This window comes from Mercenaria mercenaria, chromosome 17 (genome assembly GCF_021730395.1).
Source record: "Mercenaria mercenaria strain notata chromosome 17, MADL_Memer_1, whole genome shotgun sequence".
Taxonomy (NCBI): domain Eukaryota; kingdom Metazoa; phylum Mollusca; class Bivalvia; order Venerida; family Veneridae; genus Mercenaria; species Mercenaria mercenaria.
In genome coordinates this window covers 30,757,646-30,782,082 of record NC_069377.1, presented here as the reverse complement: position 1 = coordinate 30,782,082, position 24,437 = coordinate 30,757,646, and the positions used below count along the sequence as shown (strand labels likewise).

Below are 24,437 nucleotides of genomic sequence, written 5' to 3'. Positions count from 1 at the left end.
ACCATCGTGCCATCGCATTTTCATCATCGTACCATCGCGTTATCACCATCGTACCATCGCGTTATCACCATCGTACCATCGCATTTTCATCATCGTACCATCGCCTTCCGGTGGTCATGCGCAGTGGTACAGTAAATTTGTCAGTAAAATACAGGCTAGATACAATCTCATTTTCACATTGCACTATGTACCTTCTACATCCTTACAAGAATAAGCTGAATTTAAATAATACCATATGACTATTACACCCAGCTTTTTTTTATTTACTTTCATGCATACATAAAAGACGTGGCCTTGAAGATTTTACAGTTTTAATGAACTAAGCACTGAACAATTTGTAAAAAATTTTGCAAAACAGCAGAATCTAAATGGTAATTTTCGTCTCACAAAATACATTGAAATACATTCTATTCTATCTATTATTGACAAAAAAACAAGTGTACGGGACTATGCATTTCTAACCGGAAGGCGATGGTACGTTGGTGAAAACGCAATGGTACGATGGTGAAAACGCGATGGTACGATGGTGAAACCAGGATGGTACGATGATAATAACACGATGGCATGATGGTGAAAACGCTATGGTACGATGGTGGAAACGCAATGGCACGATGGTACGATGATGAAAACGCGATGGCACGATGGTGCGATGATGAAAACGCGATATTACATCGACATTTCACCATCGTACCATCGCACCATCGCGATTTCATCATCGTGCCATTGCGTTTTCACCATCGTACCATCGTTGTTTCATCATCGTGCCATCGCGCTATCGCGTTTTCGTCATCCTACCATCGCGCATCGCGGTTAAGTATTAAATAAAAAGTCACGATTGTCCAAACGGTATCAACCAAACCCCGTATCAAGGCGTACCAACTTCAAAAATAAATATCTTTGCAGATAAATCGAATTGGAAGCTGTAGCTTTGACTAATTCAGAGAAATAATTGGACTTTAACATGGACTGTTTCAGATATTTCAGGTTTGCAAGTAAAAGAGAATATTTGCGGCCGATTCATCAAATGACTCATTTTATCGAAAATTTGCTCACTTTTTCTGCAGTTTCCCACTGAATAATATCCTGTTTACGCCATGATTTCGTCGGTTGAGTTCTTTTCAAACAGGGAATAAATCTATATATTAATTCTTTCTGCTAAGATATTGCGGGAAAATGTGAAAATCAGGCCAATACTCATTTTACCAGAAGAGGTACATGTATATATAAACTGTCGTCGGCAGACCTACGGCTTTTACTGGATACGGTTGAACGGTGTGATGTTAGAGGTATGTATTTAGGTAGCTGGGTACACTTAGATTCGAAATTTTTGGGCAAGGCCAGGCTTACATGTAGCGAGTCGCAATATTGCACTAATCAGCATAATCAGGGTGGCCATTTTATAAATTGCGTGCATGTTTTGTGCTTTTAATTAATGACAAGATCAGGACTCTCATACAAGAATACAGAAAGTTATTAAAACGAAAGTTTTACACCATCAATTAAAAATAACATGCCAAAATCATCAATTTTGCACTTTTCTAACAGCCTGCAATGGTCCCGCTGCAGGAACAATTTTATTGCATTTCTCAATTTAACAGTCCCTACTGAACTACAGGATATAAACGGAATTGGGCCCATCCAGCTCATCTTTTCATAAACAGCAAAAATGTTCCTGGGTATCAATCAACAAGCACAGAACCCGTCTGTGATTTGAATTTCCCGCGCCAAGATAACTAATCGAATCATACAAAGCTAGCAGCAGTTAATTTTACAACTGTCATCAGAATTTTACATGTATCGGCTGTTTAAATTTTCTAAAGAATTAACAACCATTATCTCTCACTTTAATTTACAGACATTCAAAATCACGAAGTTCTTATTATTAAAAATATTAACGGGGGCCATAATTCGAATTGTACTTGTTACCTTAGTAGGTCAGACACTGCTATTAATTTTTCCATAGGCTTACATTGTACATGTCTTTCAAACGGACCTCTGCTGCATATTCTTTTCATCAGTTTTTGGCCACTATGCCAAAGATATTAGCATTTTTCCCATTGAAAGACAACAAATTATATAAAAATGATGCAAATGTAAGCAAAAGGAGGCATAATCTTGCCAGGTATATCAATTTTGCTGTTAAAAATTGCTGTACTCTCAAATAAATAACAGTCAACCACCTCTGAAGTGCCATTTTAAGGTTATTTTCACACATATTTTGACCATGGAAATGGAAAATACATATTTAGAACATATTTTTGCAATTAAGAATGCCTGACAAACTACTCTTGCATGAAAATAATTATTGTAGAGCCCAAAATACTTCACTGAAACAGTTAAAAGCAGAAATATAAGAATTACAAACAATTAAAGGGAGATAATTCACTTAAAATATGTATTGCTTTTTCATTTCTGATAACTCCTTGGCTCAATTTTGGCATTTTTCTGACAACCTGACTACCAACAAGACTAAAAATGAGTTATAAAAGCTGTACATCATGCTGGAAAGCAAATAAAATATGTATCAACGTACCACCAAAGAAATGTGTTCAAACGACAAATACCTTTCCTGCTCTATCCAACAAGACAGCACACAACAGACTACTGTTTGATCCTTAGAATGCCTATATAATGTATCTGAAGACTGGCCACTTAAACAATACAAGTAAAATAACTAATGTTTGTAATATAACTTCCAGCTGAACCCCACAAACAACACATTTTACTGAATAAGTATTTCTAGAGCAATGTCTATCTAGCTGAGTCTTTATACAATATTCATGTGTCCTTTAATGTACTGTTTTGATAAAATATTGTGAGCAGGAAGCTTACAGATATTTTAATATTCTACTTCCTGCTTCCAATTGAGTTTTTGAGCATCTGAATCAGTAAAAAAAATCTGAAATATATGATACACAATCTTTGTTCTTACAAAAAGAGAAATAAACATAGCAAAATTGGCGCCCCGGAGACTTTCATTGCTTCAAGGAAAAGAGAAAAAATATATATATATAATTTTGAAGGTTGTAGGGGCAAAACTTAAATTAAGTCTGCCTATAACTATGTATTTTTAGTGTAATACCTCTACATTTATTTATCAGTAAGCATTCTGGCACTGTCAGTACATGGTTTTCCTACAATCTTGTTAAAATATCTTAATGGAACCACAGCCAGTATGTTCTGAGACCTAAATAAAAGATTTACAAGAAAATAACAATGCATTCATCCTACACTCTACCCTTTCTTAATATCCTGCTCAAATTGAGAAAATTCTGAATCCATGCAGACACCAAAAACTTGAAATATCACTTGGATCACATGAAAACACATATTTGAAATATTGATAATACAAAGTTTGAGCACCTCTGGTCTTGATATTGGCTAAAAGTATCTACCTACTTGTTTAAATTCCTGCAATTATAGTACTGAACAACCTTGGAAGCTTTGATTCTGCTAAAAACACCAGCAGAAGCATGTTAAATAGCAAAACCTATTTTCTGTACCTGTTACTTCAGTTAAGCCATAGTTGAAATGAAACCTTCTTTAGGTCAGATGCCCGCCCGCTTAGCTCAGTAGGTAAGAGCGTTGGTCTACGGATCGCGGGGTCGTGAGTTCGATCCTCAGGCGGGGCATATGTTCTCTGTGACTATTTGATAAACGACATTGTGTCTGAAATCATTAGTCCTCCACCGCTGATTCATGTAGGGAAGCTGCAGTTACTTGCAGAGAACAGGTTTGTACTGGTACAGAATCCAGGAACATTGGTTAGGTTAACTGCCCGCCGTTACATGACTGAAATACTGTTGAAAAACGGCGTTAACCACCCCCCCCCCCCACAAAAAAAAAATAAAATTAGGTCAGACACTGCTATTAATTTTTCCATAGGCTTACATTGTAAGAAATGACTCTGTAGGACCCCCTCAAAAATTTTGTTGACACATGAGGTGCCATTTTCCCTGTCAAATAGCCTTCCGGACACAAAAAAATAACATTTTTACATGGGCATGCGGGATCCATTTTTTTCTACTTCCATTCAAAGACAACCACCCTCAACTGTGCATGGAATTTAGCAGTGAATTCCAACAAGTACTTACTTCACTAAATTGCTAATTTCAAAGTTAAATATATAGCCAGGCAGCTATAAAATACTTCAGAAAACATTACATTTCCAGATTTTAAGAATATTTTCATGATTCAAAGCAACACATTTTTAACCAATCAGCTGAAGTCTCATTGAATGCTACGGGTTTCCTACACATTTTTCAACCAATCCGAAGCCGGCAAATAATAACAACATTTGACCTAAATTAGTAGGACGGATTACACCAAACCGGAAATGACTACTCAGTGTTACATGTGAAGTAGTCCAAAATGTAGTTCCATGCTATGGATGAAATCTGGTATAATGAGTGACATGAGGAGGTGACAGTTAAATTTTTGGCTTATGTTTATTGCTTATAGTACTGAGAATAGATCTAGACCATTTTCATTGTAAATTTCTTGGAATAAGTTTTATTCTTTGCGAAAAATGTCTACCTACGCGTAACTGCTAAACGGCTGTTTTCATGGGGGCATTTTTAGAGGGTGATGTTTCTCAGAACAGATTATTTTTCTTATATTCAACATAACATGTCAATATTTTTCTATTTTTGATAAGAAGACATGTTATACTAAATGAGCATATATGGTTTTCATATCATTGAAATGCTCTAAAGTGCTGAAAATGAGGTCTGAATGTTTTGTTATTAATATGAAATAAATAAGGACTTGAATTGGTAGAGTGTAACCAGTAGCAAAGTCCACACTGTATACATTTATACTTCTTTAACTTCCTACAGAGGTAAGAGTTATTTAGTGTTTGTTTAGTAATTATTTCTACACTAATTTCCCCAACAGTGTGCCATACGCTAATATACGCCCGAAACTATCGAACATATTTTTGTAAGACGAAAGAATTTGCTAGCTGTATTAATAACTGATTCTGAGTTACTCAGATGTAAAATTTCACAGATTATGTTCAAAAAGTGGATTTTAGTGTAGTTAGCAATATTTTAGGCACTTTTTAAGATTATCTTGCTAAGTAGTTCGTCACCCTTGCGTTCATTTTAAGGGTATTCTGTCCCTTGATTATCATATTGAGGTGTCACCCTTACATTAGTATTTTACCTATCATTCTGTATTCTGTACATGTTGTATCGCGATAAATTAAAATGTCAAACAATTGTCACAAGGCCATTACTATTTCTGTTTATGATAACTTGAACATTTTTGATATCATATGATTTTACACAATTTGTGATTTCATATGTAAAAATAGCAAAAAAGGAACATTTATATAAAGTTTTGTACTTTTGTTTTGAAACGACAGATTATTTAAAACCTCTTTCGAAAATACCATGTAAAATATTTTTCAACTAATATGAAAACATTTCTATTTTTTTTTTGAATACTGTTGTTCCTATAACAGCACTTTTCTGACATTCTAAAGGTGTCATGTTATCAAAATTAATTTAAAATATCAATAACCAAAGCAATACGGTATTTGACAAGTTATTTGAAAAACTCGGTGTATAAATATAAAATGATGAGAGAGGCCTCTGTGGCCAAGCGGTTAAGGTCGCTGACTTCAAATCGCTTGGGTTCGAGCCGATTTTGGGGCGTTGAATTCTTCATGTGAAGAAGCCATCCAGCTGGCATACAGAAGGCCGTAATAATGCTGAAATAATGCACAAGATGGCAACTGGGGTCTTCCCCCACCATCAAAGCTGGAATGTCGCCATATGACTTGTAATTGTGTCGGTATGACGTTAAACCCAACCAGACAAACAAAAAATGATGAGCAATTAAACAAACTTCCTGTGTCTGAAAAGGTTCTATTTGTAGTTTCCATGCTGAATATTTGTATTTCAAGCAAAACAAATATTACCTTAAATTCTGTTAGTGACTTCAACACATACTGAAGAACTGGATAAAAATTGATTTCAATTTCTTCCCTTGTTTATTAAGATGAGCCAAATGTACAAATAAGGTTTAAAAACAACTACCGTGTTTCTATTAATAATACGTGACATCATATTTCATTACTAGTGTACAAATGTAAAACAGGAGATTGTATTATATACATTTCAGATTTACTACATTTTGCACATAATGATCAATACAGTGTGCGTTCATCCGAACACAAGGATCTTTCTTTTGTTAAACCTAAAACGAACTACCCGAAACTAAACATTTAGTTACAAAAGTGCACGCATATGGAATTCACTTCCTTCTTACATAAAACTTCATAATAATATTCTGTGTTCAAGCGTGCTTTAAAGAATTTCCTCTTGCTACAATAGTTTTCAGCAATTTATTACTTGTGTTTACAAGAACTTTGTTGAATTAATGTTATATGCTTCCGAATGAGCGTGAATTCTGTTAACAATTATATTAATAATTGTATTATCTTATTATCCAAATCTGAAACATGAATATTATTTTATGGGACAGACGTTCCTTTTTGCGTATCTTAACTGCCGTGGGTTAATCTTTGTGACGCATGGTAATTCTTTTAAAACATGGTTATTGTTGTACCTATGATTAGTGTAATTGAAAATGAGAGCCATGTCTTGCTTGAGTGTAGTATGTACAATGATACCAGAGATACACTTTTTAGTAAGGCCATAGTTTCTGCACGACATTTTATGGACAAGAGTTATGGAAAATGAAAATTCTTTTTACTTCAGATGTTTTAACTAGGGTATTAGCCAAAACCTGCTTTATAATAATACAAAGAAGACAGTTTTATTTGTGTAAATAATATCTATCTATTATAAGTGATTACCTTTTGATAATATTGAGGGACAACTGCATCAGCCTCGACAACATTTTAAAGCCGAGTATTCTAGTTACATTTTAAAAAGTAAAGTTGTGTCTGGTTGGACTGATAGACAGTTGTTACTCAATTTTATTCATTGGTATGTACATAGTAGTGTGATATATGTACAAAATTCACTACTGTAAAAGTAATCTTTTTATCAATTATTACTATTATTAACTTTTTTTACATATAGTGTTTCTATGACATGATATTGTTAGAACATAGACTTAATAAGTTGGAGTCATTTTCAGAATAAGATGTTTGCCTTATTCGAACATGAATAGATAACAAGGGGGTTTATTACTTGACAAGACAAAACAATTGCTTTAATATAGACCACACTGGGTGTCTGTGATCAACAATAGTTTGTTTTCTTATGTTTTCTTATGAAATCCACCATTATACTGGTAGATTTTGCAGTCATTGTAAATTTAAGTTATGTCTACAAATTCTTCATACAAGTGCATACATATTCCTCATTTCACTTAGTATGCTTAATAATTGTTAATGGATTGTGACTGACTGAATTGAATAACTTAGTCATATGTTCATTGAAATATGGATTTGACTTCCACTTAACATATCAGTACACTCTGAGGTAACTTTCCCTCACCAGTTTCAATCACACGTGCACACGCACACGAACACGCACACAGACAAATGCAGATACACATACACAGTCACATACATATACACATGTCTGTACTTTTCTAAGTAATCTGGTTACACACATACACACTGGTCAGTATGTTTTAAGTCAATTGGTAACACATACACACAGACACCTGCACACAGACACACACTGACTGAATTAAATAACTTAGTCATATGTTCATTGAAATATGGATTTGACTTCCACTTAACATATCAGTACACTCTGAGGTAACTTTCCCTCACCAGTTTCACACACACACACACACGCACGCACACGCACACACACACACACACACACACACACACACACACACACGCAGACCACACAGACAAATGCAGACACACATACATACATACATATATATATACATGTCTGTACATTTCTAAGTAATTTGGTTACACACATACACATACCAGTATGTTTTAAGTCAACTGGTAACACAAATACAGACACCTGCACACGGACACACACTCAAGCACACACAACACACATGCACACACTTGCTATACACTTAAATTTGTACTTGTTTAGTAATCTGGTTGCTTTTAATGTATGTATCGTTATTTTTGCTGTTTTATACGGGTATGTCTCTTATAATTCTAAAATTGAATGGCCATTTACATGTGTTTTTAATGCTGTGATGTTTATTTATTTGTATATATTTGAAGTTTGTAAATGGAAGAGACTGAAATAAATAAAATAGAATAAAACTGTTATAATTTGTGTATATTATCATGTTGGATCTCCAGAAAGCTTTTGACACGGTGGACTATATAATTCTTTGTGACAAATTAGAAGAAATGGGTGTGGAGTCAGTTGAGTGGTTTCATTCTTATTTGTCCGGACGTAAAAAACAGTCAATGTGAATAATTCTAGGTCAGATTTTATGAATATTTCATGCAGTGTTCCACAAGGAAGCATATTGGGTCCTTTACTTTTCTAAGCTGTGTCACGATATGAGTATTAGTGTTAGTAATAAGTGCAAATTAACTTTATATGCAGATGATAATGCTATCCTATTTACTCATAAAGATCCAGAGGTAATTGAAAATGTTCTAGGAAGAGAGCTTCAAAACTGTAGTAAATGGTTAGTTGACAACAAATTATCTCTGTATCTTTGCAAAACTGAATGTATCTTGTTTGGTTCTAAAAGAAAACTAGCAAAGGTTGACAAATTCAATGTATTTTGTAATGGTCATACCATAGAATCACAAAAATCCGTTAAATATCTTGGAAGTGTATTAGACAATGATCTTACCGCTACATCTACAATTAACATTGTTAAAAAAGTAAATTCTAAACTGAATTTTTATATAGGCAAAGTAACTGTTTAAACATGGATATGAGAATGACTTTATGTTATTCTTTAATACAGTGTCATTTTGACTATGCCTCTTCATCTTGGTATAGTGGTATTTCAAAACAGTTGAAAAAATAGATTACAAGTGACTCAAAACAAAGTTATCTGGTTTATCTGTGGTTATGATTATAAGAGGTCTTTGAAAGTGTCAGATTTTTGTAAAATTGGATGGCTTAATATTGAAAATAGAGCCAAACAACTAAGGCTCATTCATGTTCATAAAATTTTTAATAATAGTTGTCCAGCATATTTGCACAATAACTTCTCTCTTGTCTCTAAGAAACATTCTTATAATTGTAGACATAGTGTTAACAGCTTTCATGTACCTCAGGTTGACAGTTCAACATCGACTACTTTTTATTTTCAAGCAATAAATGATTGGAATAGCCTTCAAAATAACATAAAAATTTAAAAAAAAACAAGTACACTTTTAAAAAAGCAGTCAAAAAGGAACTCATTGAATATATGAAAAGTGCTGAAAAATCAGATTTTATCTTTTATTAGTTGTATGATATCATTGTATTAATATGTGTGCAATATTTCCTGATTTATTCTGTGATATGTATGTCGTAATTGAATATAACTGTGATACTTGTAATATTCAGGGATTTTTTTGATAGACAAATACATGTAACTCTTGATTTAGATTTTCATTTAAGCTAGTAAGAGTTGTCTTTCTTAGAACAATGTTGTATTCAAAACAACCAATATTTTGTACCTTGATAATTTTTCACAAGGACCCCATTGGAAATAAGTAGAAATACTTTATGGGTTATCCTGTGATAAAATCTAATTTATTTATTATATGAAAGAGCTAGTCCATTTTTCTTTAAAATCATTCTGAGATATAAGATATAGCTATTTCTGTGATATAATTGAATGTAAGAGTTGTAATAATGTTGGCTTTTATAATGTGATATTTGTAATTTGTAATATTTGTATTCCTGACATATATATTCACGAATAAATCTATTCACGAATAAATCTGTTATGTTTATTTAAGATTTCTGTTATTTGAGAGTGTTTGTCGAGTAGCATTTAAGTAATTCTGATATGTGTATTTTAGTATAAATGTTTAATTTTAAATTGACTGTATGATTGTGTAGATATATGAATGCAAATGAAATTTAATTGAAGGCCATACTGGAAATAAGTTGTATAATATTTGTATTTGTACATTTAATATGTAACCTTCAGAAAAAAAAGTTATTATCTTATCTTACATATTTTATCTGCGTTTAATAGGCTGTTGAACAAGCAGGTACATTTGACCGACTATAAATTATCTCTTCTATTATCACATAACTGTAAATTGCAACCTTCTATAAAAGTAAATGCAGGTAAACAGAAGGATTTTTTTCATTACCCTGTAGTTGATATTTCAGTGACTTTTTTCAAATCAGGATTTTTCATTTCAAAAACGATTCAGATGCGTTCGCTATCATTGTATCTCGTAATGATACAGTATTTCAGCGTATATCTTTTTTTTTTATAAAAAAGTATAGTACTTTCAACTCTCCGCTCGCTTTAGAATAACTTAATTAGTGTACTTTCATAGATATTTGTATAATAGAAATAATTCTAAAATAATTTTTCACCAGTTACCATTTCAATATCAGGTGTATGCTATCTTAATTACAAAACGTTCTATATCATTTCAATCTGAATTGTGTTTATTTATTTTTGATTTAAGTCATGAACTTTAGATTACACTTAACAGTATTAAAAGTTTCCAAACATTTGTAAAGGAAATTACGATAATAGCACGACTCCGCTGTTAAGACCATTTCTAAAAGAATCATATGTGGTCACGTTAGCAGGGTTCTACTGTATGATCAAATTAGTTTATGGTGGTCCTTTTAAAACAAAATTGGAACCAAGAAAAATGTATAATTAGAATATTTTACATCAAATTGAAGTGGAGACTTTGTTGAATACTATCATAACTGCTAAAATATTTATAAATAAAATAATATCAGAAATAAACAATTAAAAATAATTTTCCTATATAAGTTATTTCTCTTTGGTTTTTATTTAATTGGAACACTACGGTGTTCCGTTTGGACAATCGTGACTTTTTATTTAATACTAAACCGCGATGCATGATGGTATGATGACGAAAACGCGATGGCGCGATGATGAAACAACAACGGTACGATGGTGAAAACGCGATGGTACGATGGTGAAAACGCGATGGCACGATGTTGAAACCACGATGGTACGATGATGATAACGCGATGGCACGATGGTGAAAACGCGATGGTACGATGGTGAAAACGCGATGGTACGATGGTGAAAACGCGATGATACGTTGGTAAAACCACGATGGTACGACGATGAAAACGCGATGGCACGATGGTGCGATGGTGAAAACGCGATGGTACGATGATGAAAACGCAATATTACATCGACATTTCATCATCGTACCATGATCGCCACATCGTGATTTCATCATCGTGTCATCGCGTTTTCACCATCGTACCATCGTTGTTTCATCATCGTGCCATCGCGCCATCGCGTTTTCGTCATCGTACCATCGTGCATCTCGGTTTAGTATTAAATAAAAAGTCACGATTGTACAAACGGAACACCGTATAATGGAATAGGTTAGATTTAGATTTTTATTTCATTTCGGCCTTATATATAGATACTATTATTTAAACGTGACTGTCTATATAGTCATTCAAGAACATAGCTAGTACAAAATTGTATGCATTTTATTATTGCATGGCTTTCCGGTCAACAGTCCAAACTGTTTGCCCAAAGTCTGAAGGACAATTGTTATGCCGTTCATTATTCAAGATATCAACCATTTGCTGCACATTAATTTCACATGTTTGTTGTTTTACAGAAATTAAGACTGGAAAACGTAACGTGGAGCCAGGTGCACTTTCAAAATGCGAGGCCATGCCGTCATAATTGTGAACCAAAATCCCGTGAATTCTAAATTTAAAAAACGTGAAGGCGCGGATATTGATGCAGACAATTTGCAAAGAGCTTTCTGCACAAAACTAAAATTTAACTGGTTAAATCAAGGTCAAGCCAGAGATCTTACAAAGTCAAAATGGATCCACTCTGAGAAAGAAGCACCACCGAATTGCAACTGCATTACCTGCATGATTCGAAATGAAAGTCATAAAGATTCCGACTGCTTCATACTGGTCATAAGCTCACATGGTGGAGAAGTCAAGGGGGAGCAGCAGATCGCATTTAGTGACGGAACTTTAGTCACACTGTCCGAAATAATCAACACACTAAGTGACGAAAAGTGCCCGTCTCTGGAAGGGAAACCAAGAATTCTGATCCTGCAAGCATGTCGGTCAAATTATGACCTTCCTGAAGGTATTTATATTTATTTCACTTACTATAGGAAAAATGAATTTGTTCTTTTTTTATTAACTGATATGTAAAGGGCAAACTATTAATAGGGGGAAAATTCGAAGTCCTCTGTCAACACCATTTTCTTAAACATCTTCTGTGTAACCACGGGTCAGAAGGACACCAAACTTGGTCTGTAGCTGCATGTACCTCTCTCAAGGTTGTCAAATGGTACCGCTTTGCTTCTTTTATGTAGTGGCCGTCAGAGCTAGAAATAGAAACAGAACCTTCAAATGACTTCTTCCAACGCACCACTGTAGTGAACTTTCGACTTTGTTTCAATACTTATACATTGTACTGGAAAAAGTATAAATTATTCTTATCATTATTCCTTTATTCTATCTTTTCTGTTTCATATTTTTTTTCTAGCACTAAGAAAATAACAAATCCCTTTTAGGGTATTTATACAAAATTATAAGCATGAAAAACATGAAAATGAAAAAAAAAAAAAAAAAAAAAAAAAAATACAAAACAAAACAAAACAACAACAACAACAACAAAAAAAAGACGTGAAACAGAAAAACGGCCAAAGATTACATTCCGACAGTGTGCACACCGACGGCTACCTGTATCAAATAATTTAAAGTTCATCGCCTACTTCGGTATGTAGCATTCTTGTATGGCCTTTCCTTAAATTTATTACGTTGTTTTGCTTGACCAATTTTAGTGGCCAAACAGAAATAAAAACAGAAAGGACCTTTTAACACCCTTTTCTCATGAATCACTAAAACCAAATGCTTTTGCTTGAAATCTTTAGAGGTCATCAGAGTTAATAGAAAAATCCTTATGAACCGCTCGATTGATCTTCACCAAACTTGCTCTGTAGCATGTCAGGTATTTCCTTTTGTTTGTTGAATGGTTTTGCTTAGCGCCTTTTAGGGCCAATAGAACTAAAAAATTGAAAAAAAATCCTTTCAATGACCCACTTAGCAGAACTTCATGAAATCCGGTCTGTAGGAGACCTGTTCTGTCCTCTTCGAAAGGGCTTTTCCCCTTTTTAGCTTGACTTTTCTAAGAAAAAGTTGAGGTTGAGCTATTGCATCCGCCCCAGAGTCGGCGTCGGCAACCGTTGCCGTTAGTTAAAGTTTTTGATAAAGTCAAATATCTCTGTTACTATCACTACTATTGACTTGAAACTTAAATTAGTTATTAAGTATCAAATTTTTCACAAGAAGAAATAATCCCTATTGCTCTGAATTGAATTTTGACAAAGTTATGCCGCTTTTTAACTTTGAAATTTTTGGTGGAATTTTTTAATAAAGTCAAATATCCCTGTTACTATCAAGCTTTTGACTTGAATATCAAAACAGCTATTTACTATCAAAGTGTACACCAGGAGAAACAATGCCCATGAGTCTGATTAGAATTTTGACTTAGAATTTTTTGGTTAAAGATTTATAAAGTTTTTACTGGCAAAAAATTCAGTGTCAAGCACTAAGAAAAGTCGAGCGGTCTGTCTTAAGGACAGTTCTTTTTATAGGAACCACAATAGCTAAAGGTAGAAAAGGTCTTCGCTAAGATTGTTTTTAGTATTCTTAGATGTACGTTTCTTAATTGTACTCAAATATTTTCGCTTGACGGAAGGTAGGGGCTGCCAGAGCTGAAATAGAAAAGTCTTCAAACAGCTTCTTCTCATGAACTTGGTGAACTATATTTGATCTTTAGCTTTCTTGGTTGGACTTCTCTCAGAGTTGCTCAAATGGTTACACATCCTGAGGTCATCACAACAAAATAAATAGATAATTCTAACATGGCTCGATTTGATTTCCAGTTAAACAAAGAAGTAAATCAAGCTCTGTATATTCTGCGATAAACAACGGTTGACGCGCGGACCGGGAGGAGAACATTACGACGTCAATTATGACGTCAAATTGCCGCATGACGTCCGATACATTATTCCTCACGTAAATGAAGTCCAGTATAATATTTATTAAAATATATCAATGAGCATGTTAGAATGAAAACAATCAGGGCCTTCTTGTGATTTATCGTCTAATTTACCACGGTTGATCGTTCAGATGCTTCAGTATTTAACCACTCGGGCTAATGCCCTCGTGGTTCAATTCCTACGCATCTGAACTCTGAACCGTGGTAAATCAGACGATAAACAACTCGAAGGCCTTGATTATTTGTTTAATAAACAATGAAAATAATAAGTATAAAACGGAAGAAGCTTTATACTATTCTTACTGAACTGCTTGACGGATGTTCAACAAAGCCAGAAGCAAGGTAATACAGCGGTAAACCCAAACAACGTTTCTGTTCTATAGGGATTACTGATAAGTAACAAGTTTTGCCCCGATTTTGAACCTCTTTTATATAAGAGTTTGGACGAAATCAAGAGTGTAGCTAGCACATGATTGACAAAACTTGGCCTGGGGTCGAATGTGGCAAAACAGTTTTTTTTTCGAACTTGTAGAAAGGGAAGGCATCAATGATCGTAAAACATCGGGTATTTCTGTATAATACAATGCTAAGCATAAAGGCAGAAGTGATCTGATTGTTACGATTGTTGCAGACAGGACTATATCTGTGTACGTTTACATATTAAATGTATCTACATAATTATAATCGGCAAAAATTACACGGTTTTAATTGGAAAAATTTGAATAACGGTTGTATCAAACGCACTTACACACCAGACGGAACCATACGAAGCAACTGTAAAAAATATTTGTACTAAAAAAATACTTTGCCACCAAACAAACTAGGGTCGGGTTTCGAAAATAGCGAATGTTCAGTATTGACATGAAAAGTATATGGATGAAATCTTGAATTATTTTTAGATAAAACATTTCTTATCTCATGCATAAGCGATATCCGCCTTCTTATCGTATATGTGATAGGTGACAGACGTACAGTTGTCTTCACTGATATTTTCTTTGTCGCATAGCTTTTATACAATGTTCAGAACGTTTTCTTTGCCGATGAACATTGATGCTGTGTCAAACCCGGGTTGTCGGTTAAAGACATTAGCCGATGTCACAGGAAGCAATCTCTTTATTTCAACACTAGCACGTAAAACCACAGTATATTAAGCCCAGTCTAATAATTAATAGTTCATTAATAGCCACATATTATTCTTCACCTGACCGAGATGACCATGGTTTCGAAGTTTCAGTGCAAAACATTGTGAGTACAAATAAAGTGTTCTTCTTTGTCCATCTTAACTAGTCCCCTACCGATGGAACACCGGAGGGGACTATAGGAATGCCCTTCTTCCGTCCATACGTCCGTCCGTCTGTCCGCAAATCTGGATCCTGCGTTTAGTCAAAAGGTATTCAAGCTAGGTTCATAAAATTTGGTATAGGCAAAGGTCACTATTGAAGGTCAAGTCATAATTGTTTCTGCTTCATAACTTTAAATGCACCGATGGATTATCTTAATGCTACACACAATGTTCCCCATGATGAAACAATGTCGGTTTAATGTCAAGGTCACAGTTCAAGGTCAAGTAAAAATTTGTTTCTGCAAATCTGTATCCTGCGATAACTAAAAAGTGTTCAAGCTAGGTTCATAAAACTTTCAATGTTTATAGAGGGCAATATGTGGATTATGCACGTACATGACATGTATGTAGGTCAAGTGTCAAGGCCACTATTAAAGGTCAAGTAAAATTGTTTCTGCTCCATAACTTTTATATGCATTAATTGATGGATTATCTTAATGGGCCAATTCGTTTCACTCAACCCGGGGCACGCCGGTCACGTGGCTGGCAAGAAAAAATCTCGCCGGTTTATTCATAAAAGGAACGTTTCGGCGTACGCCGGCCATGAGAGCTGCAAATACAAAAGAAAAAAAATCTAATTCATTATGATTTTCTGTTGTTGCCTGTTCCAAATAAGTTAGCAAATAGTTCTTGCAGTATGTTTCTACATTTACTGGTACTTACCCAAATTTTCAAGTGTTTACCCAAATCTATATCGCGAAAATATATGATTTGCTGCTTTGCCTATCTCGCAAGACCGGCGCACATCGGCGTACGCCGGATAGACCCGGGCAGTGCTGGCAAGCCAAACGAATGCCTAGCCGGTTGTACGCGGCGAAACGGCGTACGTCGCAAAAGTGAAACGAATTGGCCCAATGCCTCACACACATGTTTCCCATGACGACACAATGAAAAGCCTTTTCATCGATTTTTGAGGAACTGATTGCATACTTAGTAAGGCCAGTTGAAGTACAATGATTCATGGACTGTGCAACAATGAAAACAAACCATTACCCCAGGGTTGCAAGTCCAATGATCTACAGATGAACTACATTAGTCTTAATGCCAACAGCAAAGTCCGTGCAACACGGATATTTGGATGATTATTATTGATATTTAACATGTTAATTATATGGTTTAAGACCCACTTCAACCTAGTTTTCCTTCCACATGGACTTTGTGAAAATTATTCTTATATAAAACTGCTAAAATACAGCTATATTTTGTATATTGTAAGATGACAGATGGACAGTTTAGGCCCTCTTTGAATTAATGTGTTTTCACAACTTCGTCTGCAAACATATTTAGCCAATCTTTTCAGTATATGTTTTTTAAAACATAGATAAAGAACTGTCTTACCCTGTAGAAACAAGTGTATTATATATCACATCAGTTGCGTAATACTACGGTCGCGAGTTCGATCCTCGGGCGGGGCTTATGTTCTCCGTGACTATTTGATAAACGACATTGTGTCTGAAATCATTAGTCCTCCTCCTCGGATTCATGTGGGGAAGTTGGCAGTTACTTGCGGAGAACAGGTTTGTACGGGTACAGAATCCAGGAATACTGGTTAGGTTAACTGCCCACCGTTACATGACTGAAATACTGTTGAAAAACGGCGTTAAACCCAAAACAAACAAACAAACTACATTCATTCAATGAACTGTTTAGACAAAAGCACATTGTCTAGGCCTAATATATGTCACTCTCTTTTTTTTCATGAAAATAAAAAAGTATACAATTATATATTCTGTGGTGTATCTTTAAGTGCATGGCGGCAGAAACATGTCACTGATGTTAAAATTGTGATTTCTATTAGAACCTTAAGCCAACAGCCATTCACAGACATGTACGAAATATTCAATGAAATTACATTTACACATTATCAATTCAAATTTGTACAATTGTATATGGGATATCAATGGCACTAAGACAAATTCAGCAGACGGAAACGATGCACAGCCAGAGACCGGAAATGAATTAGGCCAGGGAGATCAGTCTGAAAACACTAACAATGCTACAGCCGACGCGGATCAAGAAGGACCGGATGATTCTTCGTCAGGTGAAGAAAGCGATCCAGATGTTGAGGAAGATAACTCTGGACAGCCCCTGTGTTTTATCCCAAAGAATTTTCTGATTGTTTATCCGAGTGCTGCAGGAAAAAGGTCCAAACGAGATAAGTCAAAAGGTTCGTGGCTGACTGATGAATTGTGTCAAGTTATTGATGATCATAACTTTGAAAATGACACCGAGATGAACTTCCTTAAAATACTTACCAATGCTGCAGGCCGTGTTGCAAACCGAGACACAAATGAAAAAAAAATTGAAGAATGCACCCTGTATTGTACATAGGCTGATAGAACCGCTAATATTTAAAGACCTAGCCGATGAAACTGAAAATGCGCGAATTGACAAACCGGCGCTATAATTTGTTTCTTTGACAAAGATCAGTAGTTGGTGCAAGTATATATACACAGCTAATATTATTTCTGTCTAACACTTACGTTTGACATGATTCATTCCCTTGGTGTCAACTATCTACCGGTCGTGTATATTCATTATACATAATTAATTCAGTCTTTTTATAATAAAATTGCTTTTGCAAAAATGGACTAATTCTGAGGTAGACAACATCTTACAATTAGTTTCAGAGAATGATGTTTCAATAGTTTTACACTGACGATCACAAACCAAGTTTTTGTCCTGTTATCTTCATTTCAGGAAAGGTAACAAGAACCTTGTGGTATAGGTCTTTTAATTTTTATTTCATTTTGTCACAAGCTGTTTCTAAATTCATTCTTGCACATTCGGTCGGCTGAATCGTTTATATTTCTAAACATTTTCACTTTACTTTTATTTTTTATAGTATCTTGGTGTTTGAATAAAGTAAGTTCATTTTGTAACACAATGATACTCATTGTAGTGATATCCGTCAAGAGAACCCGCTCTGGTCAACATGAAAAGAAAAATATGTCATAAAAGAACAGAGATTTTAAGTTCGTTATTAATGGTTAGTATCATTCCAGCTGGTTATGTTGAATGTTTGTGATCTTGAGGCCGAGGACGAATTTCATTTCGTTCTGAAATGCAAGCTATATACAGACAAAAGAGAAAACTAGATAAGTGACTATAATTGTGAATATCTAATAGGGTTAGCTCGATCTGGGATGCTGTATTCGGCTTGAGTGGAGTTTTGCCAGATCGGATCTCACAAGGCGAGCAAGCGCCGAGTGTGGTCCGACCTTGCAAAATCCACGAGAGCCGCATACAAAATCCCAGATCTAGCTGCTGTTATAATGACCCTTTTATTATATACCTCTTCCTTTGTGCTTGCACGAAATCTTCAATGTTTATCGATATTAAAATGGAACTAAGTGAAGTTTTGTGTGCGCTATTTATAGAACTGTGTCAGGTCATGCTTATTAATGAAGGTAGTCCCGCAACAATACGGAATTAAAAAGATACAAAATGGATTTTTTTTTTCTGCCTGTTCATATTTAATTGTGAAATGCAAGCCGATTTTTTACAGAATTTACATAGGTATTATAATATTTTTTATAAGTCCTCTGAACTTTAAAAGTGTATTGTATATTATTTAGAAGCTCAAACAATTTGAGACATCAGTTGATAAATTATAGCACAAGTATATAATTTAACGAATATGATAATGTATTTTTTTTACAAACGTATGTGTAAGGTGTGTTTATACTCCATGTTTATGTGTGGTCTGATTTTCCTAATGTACCATGATCAGAGCGTTTCTTTTTGTCTGACATGAATGTTTTCACAAATATGATGATGAATATTTTCGCAAATATGATGGCTTTTATTTCTACCCTGAAAATTGAAGCAAATGCATGTCTTGTAAAGCTCAAGTTATCGATGTTGAATTTCATAAGACGCATAACCGCACTGAAATCGAAGCATCGTAAATTTTCGAAGAATATTTTTTTGCAGTTTGCACAGCACACATTTCATTTTAATGCATCAAAGTCTGGCCATTTTCTGCAAAAACAGATAGCATTTCATTTTCGATTTTCACAGTCATGTCAAAATAAAAAGTAGAGCGGTTTACAACCAAAAGTGATAGAGTTAATACCCCTTTACTCAGAAATTTTATTTATGATTTTACAGGAATGAGAAATACAGTCAAATTATATCTGCACAGCCTACATCCAACACACGTTGCCTCCTTAAATTCATTTTCTGTAAATGTCTCTTTAAGTTGCTGATAGCTGAAAAGGTATACGAAATGAATGGTTAATTATGTTGCTTTTGGCTAACTAGCAGCTGTAGCTTTAGCAGAATCATCAATAAAATCATGATTTTCACACACGAGGACCCGCGTTCGAATCTGCATATCGTCCTATCGCGAGAGCGGGAGCTGTATAGTTCTAAAAGCATAATTTCTAATTTTGCGGATGCACATGCGCACCGGAAAGCGATAGCGCGATAATGATAACGCGACAGTACGATGGTGATAACGCGACAAAGATACAACCTGATACCTTCAACAATTTTTTAGATGTCGGACAAGAAGTGTGACAGACGAACAGACAGACGGACGGACGAACAAGGTGGCGACTATATGCCCCCCTCTCCCACCCACCCATTCTTTCAGGGAGCATAAAAAATAAAAAAAGAGTCCTGACTGACTGTTTTTTATGAATATTTTGGACCACAAATAACTGTGCCTCGGGTTTAAAGCGACTGGCCTCCAGATCGTTCAACAACAAAAAAAAAATTTTTTTTTAGATATCTTGAAAAAAATGCTATAGTTCTTAAGAAGGCTTTAAAACTTAATTACTGACAAACGTTTTGTTACGGAAACGCATGAGAATTTGCTGTTTTTACTACTTTTTACGATGAAAATCGAAAAGCGTTTGTCACGCTTTTACTCCAGGTAAACTGTCTCAATTATAAATATCTATATTTTGAAGTCATTTGAAGTATTCTCTACTTCAGCGCTAATGTCTTTCCTGCTGCGGCTGTCCGGGGTTCGATTCCCGACGTGGTAATCTTTTTTTACTTGATTTAAAATTTTAAAATATTTAAGAAACAAAAATTCCTATTCAGATGATCATAGTATGACCAAACTTCAATTTGAGAGAAAGATTATTGTTTTAGCAAGATCTGGAGGTCAGTGCCTTTAAGTCAGAATTTCCAGGCGAAAACTGTTCTTACAAAATGACTATGGCAACGAACTTGAATCAAATGACCTTTGCCTCCTCCGTGCTTAGATTTTTAACATCTAGGGACGTAAATTGAACAAACAAATGTTTCACACGGAAATGTTTTACCATTTTATTACTCCTTGACTGTAGCCAAAAGTCTATATGCATGAAATTATTCACGTTTTCCATCGTCTGCAAACTATTTTTGTCTCCAGTTCCCGGGTAGTTATTTTACCGCGTTTTCTTCTTCCAATTTTACGACTGTATCATGTTTTCAATGTTCTTATTATGTGACTGTTACGTATAGGTTACTAACCGAGAAGGAGGTGTTCTTGAATTGAAAAAACCCACGCTCGTGCGCTTGAGTTACCGCACGACAGCGGGTATTTTTAATTTATGGACACCGATCTAAGAGGTAAGTAACTGACTTACACAACGTCATAATTAATTGTTAGTTTTTATTAATTTATTTATCAATATGTCTTTCCATCTACCACTCAGAAAGATGATTGAAGGAAAACTTCAGCAGGTAAATTGTAATACGTAAAATGATATAAAAAGTTTATGAAAGTTCTGCTTGATACGTGAATGTAAATACATTTATGTTAGCCGATTATTTGCGAGGAGTATTTCTTTGTTTGATTTTACAGAAAAACAAACAACGCACCAGTATGGTCTCTGTCCCCGCTCTTCCTGATTTGACCATTTCACATTCTGAAGTGATTAACAAATATGTATCCGAAAATGGTACCGCCGGTTTATATGTTTAACTGAATGAAAAGTCCGCAAATTTGTTTAATTGTTGTTGTTGCTTTTTGTATGATCTTTTTAATGCACAACTTCGCACTTTGGTTGCACGTTTATAAAACATTTTTCACGATACACTTAGTTTCGGGCTCTGCATATACGGTTTCGTCGTCGTAATAATCATCATCATCATCATCATTGCTTCATCATCATCATCATCATCATCATTATCTAGCAATGATAATTATAATGATTATCGTCTTCGACTCCTCCTCATTAATTTTAGCTCGATTTTTCGAAGAAAAAGTAGAGATATTGCACTTGATAAAGTCAAACATCTCTGTTTCTATCAAAGCTCTTGACTTGAAACTTAAAATAGATATTTACTATCAATTACTACACCAGAAGAAATAATCCCCATAACTCGGACTTGAATTTTGACAGAATTATGCCCCTTTTATAACTTAGAACTTTTTGGCTATAGGTTTTGATAGAGTCAGATATATCTGTTACTATCAAAGTTTTTTTACTTAAAACAGTTATTTTCTATCAAAGTATACACCAAGAGAAACCCTCCCCATAGCTATGATTTAAAATTTGACAGAGTTCAGTCCCTTTTAAACTTAGATATTTTTGTTAAAGCTTTGATAAAGTCAGATAGCTCTGTTACTATCAAAGCTTTTGACTGAAACATTAAAATAGTTATTTACTATCATAGTCTTCACCAAGAGAAACAATCCCCATAACTCTGATTTAAATTTTGACAGAGTTATGTCTCTTTTTAACTCATTTTTTTGGTTAAAGTTTTTGATAAAGTCAAATATCTCTGTTACTATCAAAGCTTTTGACTTAAAAATAAAAAAAAAGTTATTAACTATCAAAGTCTACACCAGGAGAAACAATCCCCATAAGTCTGATTGAATTTTGACAGACTAGGCGGAGTTACTCCCCTTTTTAACACATTTTTGTTTTTGGTTAAAGTTCTTAAAAGAATTTACTGGCAACACTCTAATTCAGAGCGAAACACTGAGAAAAGTCGAGCGATCTGTCTTACGGACAACTCTTGTTATTATTATTATTATATTACTTGATGCCACATTGTATTTTGTTATAGAATAATAGATACACGAATAAAGCTTTGCACACGATGACAAATGTTTGTAAGCCTAAATCGAGATATATGTATGCTATGAGTATTTATGCAAGAAGATACTTTAGACTAAAGTGGATGCAGAGTGGAGATTTATGCATTAGAAATACACGCTTTGATTATCTTATAACAATGTAAACGTATGAAGTGTGACCTATAAAGTATAAAATGTAAAGTGTGACAGTTCATACACTTCACAACTCATACTTAATAGGTCACACTTCATAGGTCATGTTTTACAATTCACCCTTTATTTTAATAAGTTAACACTTTAATTTTTAATCTTCACGGTTCCTACTTCATACTTTACACTTTACATTTTACAGTTCAAATGCTTTCGCCCTGCTCATTCTTAACGACCATTATAAGCCGGGAACTAGTCAATCTTGCTTCACTGAAGAAATACTATAGAGTTACTCTAGACCTTGAACTGAACAGAATATCTATTTTACTTGCTGTTTCAACTGGATTTGTTTTTCTTCAGAGGTAAGAGTTCTTTAGTTTTCTGTACACCAATTTTCCATTCGTTATCGTAGCGGTCAATTACACCTGAAACAGGGGCGGACAAAAATTTCGGCTTGCAGAATGGGGACTGCGGTGTGGACACTCGATAATGTTGTTTTGTTATATATTCTGACATATTCTAAAATGTTTTTGTCGGATTTAATGGAGATCGTATCCGCATGTGACAATACATGTTCTGGTTAAGCGGCTTTGTACATGTGGTAGTTTCTATTGTAAATCTTTCAGGATAGCCTATCAGCTGATAGATAGATTTATTTCGCATACAACATGTCATATATATGTTATGCAGTAATATGAAATATTGAAACATACTATGAATAGAAAGTATGCGTTTATACATCTAGGAGCATTATGACCAGCTGTGTGCATGTGTGCATGCTTTCATATGATAAAGACGAGTTCTATAAGTTATAACAGGTACATTCGTAATTCGAGAACGAACATGGAGCTGGCTGCTTGAAGTGCTGAGGACCAACATAAAAGTGCTAGTGCCAGAGGTGACAATGTGCATAAAGACATGCAAAATAGACAGAGAGAACACAACGCAGGAAGAAATGTTAGTCATAATGAGCAAGTCCTAAACCTATTCACACCAAAGAAGCTGTGTTATCACTCCTATGCCATTGTCCATATAAGGAGTTTGTGTGTTACAAAGAGAGGCAACACACCACGGAAAATGTATTCGGAACCTTGAAAAGTCAAAGAACTAAGTTGAAAACTTATTACGTGGAATACCTAAAAATCCTAGGCAAAATGTTAGTGTGCGTGAAGTACAAGGACAGTACATAATACGCGTGATAGTAGTGGACAATGAGGGTCCAAATTTGTTTGGCGAAAACTGGCTTGAGCAGATACAGTTAAATTGGGATGAAATATTTCCAGTGAGATCTGCAGATAAAGATGTAGAAATGGTTTTGGATAAACATCCGGAAGAGTTCTAAGAAGGACTTAGCAAAGTTACTAGTGTACCATGCAAAATTCTATGCTGATAAAAACGCGAAAAGCCAAATTGTCATAAAGACAGACCAGAGCCGTATGCACAGAAGAAGGAATAGAAAAGTAACTTTAGAGGCTATAAAATGAAGGAACGATCACACCGATTCAGTTCTCAGAGTGGGCTGCGCCAATCGTGCTGATAGTAAAAAATGATAAATCAATTGGAATTTGTGTGGATTACAAAGTTATTTTCGAAATTATTAACACCATTACATGCTCTGCTTGTGCAGGGTGGTGGTGGGGGGGGGGGGGGGGGGGGGGGGTGCAAAATGGAAATGGGGCAAAGAAACTGTTAGTACCTTCAGAATTGCCAGTGTATTTTGATTCCGAAAAAGCCACTGATATTAGTTTGTGATACTTTGCTACGAGTTGGCTTCAGTGT

General features: G+C 34.8%; 1 protein-coding gene across 1 annotated transcript in view; it reads left to right on the top strand.

Annotated features, from left to right (window-relative positions):
* The first annotated feature begins 11,726 nt into the window (after positions 1-11,726).
* The window catches only part of LOC123536427 (caspase-6-like), a 29,166-nt gene continuing 16,455 nt past the window's right edge, over positions 11,727-24,437 (top strand). Inside the window, exon 1 of the mRNA XM_053527555.1 lies at positions 11,727-12,219. Within this exon, the coding sequence (XP_053383530.1) occupies positions 11,775-12,219 (445 nt within the window). The 5' untranslated portion in view covers positions 11,727-11,774. The remainder of the gene's footprint in view (positions 12,220-24,437) is intronic.